At 34.6% G+C, this 10,152-nt stretch overlaps 1 protein-coding gene across 1 annotated transcript; it reads left to right on the forward strand.

Annotated features, from left to right (window-relative positions):
• Positions 1 to 90: 90 nt before the first annotated feature.
• Positions 91 to 6,119, forward strand: LOC125867285 (uncharacterized). The gene is made up of 11 exons (XM_049547722.1): positions 91 to 272; positions 589 to 698; positions 893 to 988; positions 2,348 to 2,404; positions 2,486 to 2,638; positions 2,985 to 3,069; positions 3,370 to 3,460; positions 3,584 to 3,754; positions 3,842 to 3,958; positions 4,044 to 4,435; positions 4,939 to 6,119. Exons 1-11 carry the CDS (start codon positions 215 to 217, stop codon positions 5,559 to 5,561), a joined length of 1,953 nt encoding a protein of 650 aa, XP_049403679.1. The 5' UTR covers positions 91 to 214; the 3' UTR covers positions 5,562 to 6,119.
• The last annotated feature ends 4,033 nt before the right edge of the window (positions 6,120 to 10,152 follow it).

Genomic DNA, 10,152 nt, shown 5'->3' on the forward strand with positions numbered 1-10,152 from the left:
GGGGGGGGGGGGTGGTTGGGGATGAAGAATAAACGAAGAAGCATCATTGCTGGTTGAATTAATAAATACTTATTTTGACGTCAGTTCCTTTTATCTTAACTGTACCTACCAAAATTGTGATTGTGAATTTGTGATTGTGATAGATATTAACCTAAAAAAGATTGTTTTTTGTGGTTCCCTTTAGCAAGTTGTATACTTTTTTTGTGCTTTGATTATGGTTGATCAACTGTGGTTTTCACAGCAGAAATACCTAAATCATATGTCATTTGAAGGTTCAAGATTCTAACTTTTTTTGTTTTTATACAAAAAAAGGACATTTTTCATTCTTGATTTATAGATTGTTGTTTATGTACTATCTGTGGTTGCTACTGGTTTTTTTTTTTTCTATATGATTTCTTTACCATTAATGTATTTTCCTTTCTTACTGATTTTGATATGCTTCACTTGATCATTGGAAACAACCTCTCTACCTTCGTAGGGGCAAGGCTGTGTACCCTCCACAGATCCCACTTGCAGGATTACATGGGATATGTTGTTGTTGTTGTTGATTTATAGGTTGTTTTGTTTTTTGGGTGGGTTATTTGTCAGGTGATGATGCTCTGTGTAGGGAAATATGGAAGGCCTGTTCTGGTTCATTGTTGGATGTTTCAAAGGCTGGGGAGAGAGTATACTACTTTCCAAGACTTCATGTGGATCAGGTTATCAATTTTAGGAATTTTTTTGATAGTTTTTGAAATTATGGGTTCTATGTTTATTGCTTTATGCTCCATGTGGGATTTCATTGGGTATGTTGTTGTATATTTATGCTCCGGGTTAAAGAGTACGAGTTTAGTAAACTAGGCTACTAAGCCTGTGTTTTTTTTCTTCCTAATGAATTTTTGGTTTTATCCAGCTGGAGCAATCATCCAAGCATGAACTGATTGAAAGACTACAATTGTCCAACTTACCCCCAAAGATCCTTTGTCGTGTTCTTCATATTCGCCTTCTGGTATGCGTGATAATTGATCCTTTCAAATGTTTTTGAGATAGTTTTTATCTTTTTGTGGGAGTTGGTGTAGTAAGATTGATGGATCTTAAGGACTTTTGCCTATTATTCTTGGGATTGATTAGGATAAACAATCTCCTCCATGTTAGTGTCATTTAATTTTCTTTGGGAAATTCTTACATAAAGTTGGTATTTGGACCCTATATATTCACAATACAGAAGGTCCAGTGGGAAGAAATGATCACACCCAAGAAAAGATCTTGAAGTGCAAATCATTCTATGCTAGACAATTAGAGCTTAAATGAAGCGATATGGTGTGTGAGGATTCATAACGTGACCCCAACTTGCTTGGGAATGGGGCATAGTAGTATTAGTTGTTGTTTTAGTAGTAGTTATTTGTTGTTGTTGATGACTATTATTAGACAATTAGATCCCTTGTTTAGTGCTAGTTCCAATGTTTATGAGCTTGTTATTGTTGACAATTAGATCTAACGGTTGATGCTAATCATAATGTGCGCGAGTTCCTCATGGACTAACTATATGTTTGTTTTTGTACTCATAGAGCGTGTGATTTGAGTACACCAACATGTAGTCCTGCATTAGAAATTCCTCTTTTAGGTGTAGGTCCTCTTTGATAAAAGATTCACAATGAGGTAAGTGACCCATATTCACTAGCTGTTTGATAATTTGTGAATTCCATTCATCATGTGATTTTATCCCTGCATATAGATTCTCCATGGTCCAACTATGCCCGCCAACAGAGCCTATTCTTTAAGTTGACGAAGAAGTATGATTAGAGCATGAGCCTCAATTGTTGGAATCAACTCTAGTGATCCGTATTTTGATTTTGGGTTTATGCAAATCTCATAGACTCAAGAAAACTTGACTAATTGAGTTACCCAATTGATCTGAAGTTAATGGTTCCTGATTACTACATATTGTCCATTTTAGACGTACTAATCTTATTAGGCATAATACATAAACAAACGCTCAAACCTAGCCTCAATTGGCAAGTAAGCACTCCAACTTTAAGTATGCATATCTAGACACCTCAACTCGTCTCCATTGTGTCAATTGAATACTCCAACTCACAAAAGGATCATCTTGACACCTCCGAAATTTATGTGTCACATTAGCGTTAGGTGTCCACGAGACATAGTGGGGACGAGTTGGAGTGTCTAGTTTTCGGTTGACACCAAGTTGAGGTGATTAGATGTGCAATCTCAAAGTTGGAATACAAATTTGCCAGTTGAGGCCAAGTTTGAGTGTTTGTTTATGTATTATACCATCTTATTCTGAAGCAGTATTTGTTTAAAGCAAGACTTGCGGAGCCATTTGTCTGCAATAGTTGTTTTTTGGTAGGTTGAACATGAGACAGAAGAGGTTTATGCTGAGACCATATTACTGCCAAATCAAGACGTAAGAACTCAATTTACTTGATCTTTGAAGATTTTCCAAAATAAAAATCTTGTTTACAGCCAAGAATACCACTCCTTGCAGCAAAATGAGCCAATAGCTCCGGATTTTAGTCCTCTAGACACTCCAAGAGCCCAGTTTCAGTCGGTTTGCAAGTGTTTAACTCAATCTGATATAAAAAGCAATTGGGGACTGTCTGTGCCCCTGAAAGATGCTGTCAAATGCTTTCCTCCCTTGGTAATGCACTAATTTATTGCATCTGTTTCTCAATTTTTTCCTTTTTTTGTGTGTATGAATTCTGCTTTGGACTATTTTTCCCTTGAGCTGAGGGTCTATCAAAAACAACCTCTCTACCTCTTAGATAGGGGTTAGGTCTACATATACTCTACCCTCTCTACCCTCCCCCATACCCCAGAAAGTGGGATTACACTGGGTTTGTTGTTGTGTGTGTGAATTCATATAGCCGTCCCCAACTTGCCTGGGATTGTGGCATAGTTACTATTGTATTTATTTTATGTGTAAATATTTAAGGTATTTGATTGACTGTATTTTTATTTTTGGGATTGGTTTCTTCAATGAGCAGGACATGCGACAAGAAAAACCAAGCCAAGAACTGATAGCAACGGATCTTCAAGGAAATGAATGGCGCTTTAAACATGCATACCAAGGCAATCCCTCCTCTCCTATGTTAAGATTGAATATCGACCAAATGAATTACTGTTTTGTTATTCAACTTGACAAATGACAAAGAATGAGACTAAAATTTTTCCTGCTATGGTAGGATTTTGAGTTTATGGCTCATCGTCAAAAATGAAAACGACCATTGTTGTACTTTTTAGACTAAGATGTTTCTCTTATTTGTTTTTTATATCAAGAACACTAAAATTAAGTGAATGAGCTATATCTATATCTTGATGTTCTATTCTTTTTCTCTCCATGTTTTTTTTAATCTTAACTACACTGAGTAGGCCAACCACGGAGGCATTCGCTCACAAATGGCTGGAGTACATTCGTTACTAGTAAGAAATTGCTTGCCGGGGATTTAGTTGTGTTCTTAAGGTAATTTTCTGATGGCATGTTTTTGTCCTTACTGTTGAGCTACATCTCCTGCAATTATGTATCTTGGAGAATCTTTATCTTTTCATACCTCATTTGATTTATTTCCTTTGATTTTGCTTCAAGGGATGAAACTGGCAAACTATATGTTGGGATTAGACGTTTATCTCATCAACACTGTTCTATTGGAGCATCAACATTTTCAAGACAAAGCATGAAAGGGGTTCTTGCCGTTGCTTCTCATGCCTTTGCAACCCGAAGTCTCTTTTTTGTCTACAACAAGCCATGTTACAATAAGTATGACTTTTGAACTAAAATGAAGTCTGCAATGAGAACTTCACAGTCATATTTTTACATGAATATGTTTTTGGTTGAATGTTACAGATCAAGTCAATTTATTATGAGCGTGAGCAAGTATTTTAAAGGTGGAAACCATGGCCATGGAGTTGGCATGATATCTCGAATGCAACTTGAGGGTGAGGACTCCTCTCATGTGAGAAGGTAATGGAACGACGAGTTCCTAACTATATACAAGTCTTTCGCAGAAAGAAATTGCAATACATTAATTTGCTATTTTGATATGCAGAACAAATGATCTGGGCCAGATATCTTTGTCTCAGGGTCAACAAACAATAAATCTTATGCTTGAGGAGGATCAGTACATGCAAGACTCGGAAGCAGTACTTGATTGTGCTCAATCTACTATGATAGATTTGGAGATCAGGCAGCAGACAACTGGATCGCTTAATAATGTCCATTGTTTTACCCCTGTAGAGGACAATGGACTGCAATTGCATACAGTAGTTGCGAGGGAGAATAATGAAGGATCTATTCCAAATGACACTGTAAGCGTCCAAACTATAGATGAGGACTTGCATGAGCTATTCAAGGATTTTGACTTTCCAGACTCTACAAACACTAGTCTCGATACTATAGCTTTGGATTTGGGCAGTGATTGGTTCAGATCGACGCTACAAGGTAATAGTTACTTCCTGCATTTCAATTTATGTGTTTTACTTTCCGTTTTAGTCAGTTTAGAAAAAGACTACCACTTCTCTATATCTATTGAGTTTGCAATCCCACCATTGATGACATTCACTTATAGGAATGGCATGACATGTAAAAGTACAAGATTCAAAGAGTACTTTTGGTATATTATACATACCGTTTGTTGCAACCCATAAGATCCATAAGTTTTCTTCACATTGTTAAACTTCGTCTCCACTCAAACTATAATACATAAGAAGGGTGTGTATCATAAAATGACTATACCGCGAAGAATATTAACTCTAAATTGTAATATTTTGGTCTGTCCATATGCACGAGTCATGATTCACCAATCTGGATAGTTTTACAAGGCTGCTGTTCCATTACTGAATAAAAGCCTGGCTGTAACTAGTTTATTTATGCTCCTTTATCTGAGTTTGTCATTTTAAGAAAGCTAAAGCTTGTCCTTGTTGATTTCGGGGAATGTCTTGAAGAGCAAGAAGAGACTATTACTCCCAGTCACCCAAATGCCTCAGAAGATCACTCTAGACGGACTTCTTCTGTATTGGAGCATCCGACTTCCTTCCAAGTGATGTCTATCTCTTCAAACCCGAGTCAGATTCCCTACGAAGGACCTGGTCGTGGTGACGAGCAAGTTCCTTGGGGAGGCTATCAAGTAGCACGACGAACTTTACCAATACTCAGTAGGGTTGTCTCGCGGTACCCTGATTCACTCGTGAACTTCAGGGTCGCAAGTAGCATACTTCAGTCAGTGTATTTGGAAATATTGGCAGAGTTAGTCTACTTTCTTGATAATCTTACAATAGTGAACTTGTCAAAGGATCAGTTCAATGTTGCGAGGCAACATATCTGGGACCTAAAGTTAAGTGGCATTGAAATAGGCTGGCTTGAAAACCGTTTACTGCATATAGATGAAGTATTTATCATGGAAAGTTTACTGCAAAGGCGACAAGCACTCACACGTAGAATGGAGGAGACATTTAAGCAGCTAGATGGGGAACTTGGATGTATAGACAAGGAGCTTCATGAACTATCTCTAAAGGTTGGCCCTAATCCCCCTATGAGATTGCACTCTGTCTTGGAGGGTTTGTTGTAGTTTTCAGTGATGTTTTCCTTTCTATTTGACTACATGATAAAGAGAAAAAGCCGGACATAGTCCATTATCTTTGGGCGGAGGCTCAAAATGATCGTATTTCTTTCACATGAAACACTAATAGTTCACATTCTTTGATGAAAAAGTGGCAAGTGTACCAATTTGTCAGAAAATGACGACTATTAATGCTCCATGCAAGAGATATATGATCATTTTGATCTTAAGTTCAAAGAATATGGACTATTTTGGGGGTTTTCTATCATGATAGGCTCTCTTACAATTAGAGGTAGAGTCAAAATTTTTTAGTTTATGGATTCTGGACCACATATTAAATGATATGATTAACACAAATATAAAGTTTGGGACAAAGTTGATGTGTTCTTCCAAACCCATAATAAGCACTTCGACTCTGTCCCCTGCTTACAGTTTAGAATAAGCTCTATGAAAGTGTTTTTTAGTTGACACTTAAATTTGTGATACTGCTGTGTTTTCTTGTTTTCATTTTTAATCAAGAAGGTGAAAAGTTAGATAGCCAACCAACTGAACTACTAAAATTCCTCTATTGTTGTGTTTTACTGCAAGTTCTTGGCTTGTTGTATTTATAACTATTTTTGGCTGTTCAAATAGTTCAATCTATAAGGGCTAGAGTCTTGTAAAATTTTAGACATTGCTTTGTAAATTCTAATTGGGCCGGACCTATGTGCTATAGGTGGGCTAAATTCAACTATGCGGCCCAGAAAACCATCTTATTGGTTTGGTATTCTTTCAAAGCACGAATGTCATATCATAATATAATAGCACAAGTTGTACTTAGTTCCTACCTAACTCACACCGATAGAGGCACAAATTCAATTTTAGAACGTTATACCTTAAAAAGTTCATAATCCACAAGCTATGCCTTGTAAGACATAACCTAGTTCTAACATAACTTTAACAAAAGAGACATGAGTTCAATTTCAGTACCCACAAAATTATGCCTTAAGAGGCATAACTTATTCTTACAAAGCTTTTGTGGGACACAAAAGCTCTCTGAATGTATGCCTTGCAAATTATATACTAAAACACAACTTATGTCGAATCTAAACTTCTTGCGAAGTTTAAATCATAGTTAAGTACTTTTAACTCACAATTTTTCTTTAAATATGCAATAGGGGAAAAAATTAAAGACTAAACAATGTTTGAATTATAATCTCCACATAACTATAATTGAACCCAACGATCCCTATCCGTACTTAATAATAACAAAAGGAGAGAAATGTCACGATATGATACAAATGTATCCACACCGAATATTTACACCAAATCAAGAATACAGAATATGTGTATACATACACACATTTATCTCTCGATCATGATTACGCATTGAGTATTAGTTTTCATAGTTACATTACTCGATTCAATATAAACTCTCTATAAGAATAAATATTTATCAAAAAGGCAATCACCACAATGCCTGTCCTATGGCAGGCAAAAAGTTCCCACCAAGATTCATCAAATCCCTTCTTGTTTTCTCCTCTCTTTTTTTTTTCTCATTAAACACAATTGAGTGTCCATTTTCACTTCAATCCATGGAAATTTCCCAAAGGAACCCACTAGCTTTCCCATTTCACACTTTCAAAAAGTAAAGGTTACTATTTTATCTTTTTTTTTTTTACACCAACTCTAATTTTGAAAGCAACTTTCCTGCATGCAGAGGAGATAAAAATAGTTAGGGGGTAAATTCGAGATTTTGAGTTTATGAATTTCTATAATAATTTTAAAATAATATATAATAATAGCTGGATCAACATATTGAGTTTCAAGCTAAATATTCTAATACATTATAATTTGGACAAAAGTTATTAAATTCATGTCAAGTCGTGAATCCATAATGATTGCACTAAATCTGCCCCTTATGAATATGAAGAAGTATATATGTCAGGTGAATATAGTAAAGGGTTGGTTTGTAAAACATGTGAGATGCAAAATATGAAGCATATTATTGACTGAAATTATTAGTGTTTTCGGAATGAAGAAATTTGTTTTGACCAAAAAGAAAATATTTTTCTGAAAAATAAGTATTTGAACAATAGGTGAAGGTAAGGTGAGTTAGGGTGGGTGCGAGGTGCTTTAAACTATGATTTCAACTAGTATAAATAAAGCCACCCACCAACTATGTTGTTCGGACTCTGTAAAAATATTATTACTGTTGAATCAAATCATGTAAAAAAGCATAATTTTTGAAAAATTCGACACATCTAACAATATTTTCGAAAAGTCCGAGCAACATAGGTCACCAATAATTTGATACAAAGCTGCATCAGTATAATTTCCTCTTAACATAATAGCTTGCTTTCTCTTCTTTTTAAGATGATGACTATTCTTTTGACCCATTCTTTCTTCCCTGTTGAATTTCATCAGAAATAATTCAAAACTCTGTAGGCAAGGTACTATAAACATTACAAGTAGGATTAAAGGGTTTGCACATCACTATCTGCCAAATAGTTTTCTTACTTTATTGGCCCTACTTTAATAATTGTGTCCAAATCATATATAGGTTGACAAGTTTCTTTTTTAATAAGATGATGTTCATTCCAAGATTCTTTTTTATTATGATAGTGTTCAGATCAATTTATGGGCATCTTAACGTATTTATCGGGTATTTACTATCTCCCACATGTACACAGATAACAAGAGAATTTGTCTTCTCATTGACAAGTTTTTGTGCTATTTACTCTCTATATTCCGTCTTATATTAACCAAATCTTTTGTTAAGTTGGAGACGCGTCGTCCTTCAATTTTTGTTACTATATGTTAATTCTTTTTACCTATGTATTATTTTATTCAATTACTAATTGTTGTTTTTTGTTATTAGTTGTTGTTTCTTGTACTTTCGTCATTTCTTTCATTAGACTATTTTTCTTGAGCCGAGGATTTATTGGGAACCTCTCTAACCCTAAGGTAAAAATAAAATTTACGTAGATTTACCCTCTTTCGACCCCACTATGTGGGATTATATCAAATATATTATTGTTGTTGTTAAGTTGGAGATGAGAAGAAAAAAGTGTAAACATGAAAGGACGGTAGACGGGACCCAAAATAAACAATCAACTTAAAAAGAAGAGAGAAATAAGTAGATGGAATTCTGATATTAATATATATTCAAATGTAACTTTCAACTCTAAAAGTAAAAGTGACACCATGAGAGACACAGCCAGAGTAAAATAAGGTGCTTTTCCAAACAGTTTTTTCCTTCTATTAATATATATGTTTTATTTGCTTTGGTTATCGTGTTATTGTGTTATTGTTCTGTTTTTCTTGAATATTTTGTAATGATTTTATTATTATTTGTTATGTCTGCTTTGGGCCTATATACTTTTTAAAATTGATTTGTTAGAAGTTATTGAACTGATCTTTTGGAAACAACGGTCTGGTACACCCTACCTTACCCAAATCCCACCTGGTAAAATTACATTGGGTTGTTGATATTATTTCGTCTTACTAATACGATTAATTCAGATTTGTGATACATGGAACTCATTAAAGACATCGGACTAAAAATAAAGAGATTTATCCGTCCAAAATTATCTTTTGGTGGTACTTTTTTTAATGGTCAACCACAACATGATTCATGAAACAGGGAGAGCTAGCTGTCCCTTTTCTTCAAATCTTTCTTAAACTATGGACAGTAACAATGCAGCAACATTTATACTATACACCCTCCTCCCCCAATACACAATTGAAGTTTATGATAGGTTTTAAATTTGTCACCAAATTTTTAGCTCATTTTAGTTACAAAATTCACAATTAAATATTTATATAGATTTTATGATTTTCTTAATATTTATATAGTAAACAAAATTACTAGGCTAGTCAGAAGACTCATAACTCGTACCTAATACTATAGCTCTACCCCCGATGACAAGTAAATGCCTATGGTAAATTAGTTCAACTTTTATACTCTGAATGTGTGACAATTTTTACTCAATCGGATCATTTACATAATAACTACAGGTTAAATAGTAAATCAAAAAATAAAATAGATTATCTGCTAAAACATGCAAAAAATACACTAATGTTATATAAAAATTACAACGTTAAGTTAATCCATTCCACAAGGTCCCCTGCCAATTCTTTTGTTTCACTGTAAAATAATCACTCAGTCCCACCTACCCTACGAATTCTTCAAATTTGTCAACATGTGCATATCTAAACAGAAATATCATTCAATTCAACGATCCTAATTTTTTTTTTAAAAAAAAAATGTAAGGTTCCATCATTGACTAACAAATGAAAATTTTAACGGAAAGTTGCAATCCTTACCATGAAACCTTCAAAAAGTAATGTATTTTGAAGGATCCGACACGAATATGACACGTAGCAAAAAACCAAAAGTATTGTGGGGTTTGAATATCAATAGAAGATGATTAATTAAAATGTCATCTTAATCCAAGAACCAAAAAGTGTCGGTAGACTATAAGATGGAAGAGTCTCTTCTCATAAACTACTATTACACCCACCACCAAGTGATTTGATGTTTTAAAACAAAAAGGAAATGACAAGACTGAGCTCACGGATGCACAGAAACAACACCTAAACCTTCTTGTGATTTCTG

Source organism: Solanum stenotomum, chromosome 6 (genome assembly GCF_019186545.1).
Source record: "Solanum stenotomum isolate F172 chromosome 6, ASM1918654v1, whole genome shotgun sequence".
NCBI lineage: Eukaryota > Viridiplantae > Streptophyta > Magnoliopsida > Solanales > Solanaceae > Solanum > Solanum stenotomum.

Coding starts and splice junctions, on each gene's coding strand:
- LOC125867285 (XM_049547722.1), top strand. CDS start 215: ATGGTTGATCAACTGTGGTTTTCACAGCAGAAATACCTAAATCATATG. Junction 273..588: donor AAATCATATGTCATTTGAAG/GTTCAAGATTCT, acceptor GTTATTTGTCAG/GTGATGATGCTCTGTGTAGG. Junction 989..2,347: donor TTCTTCATATTCGCCTTCTG/GTATGCGTGATA, acceptor GTTTTTTGGTAG/GTTGAACATGAGACAGAAGA.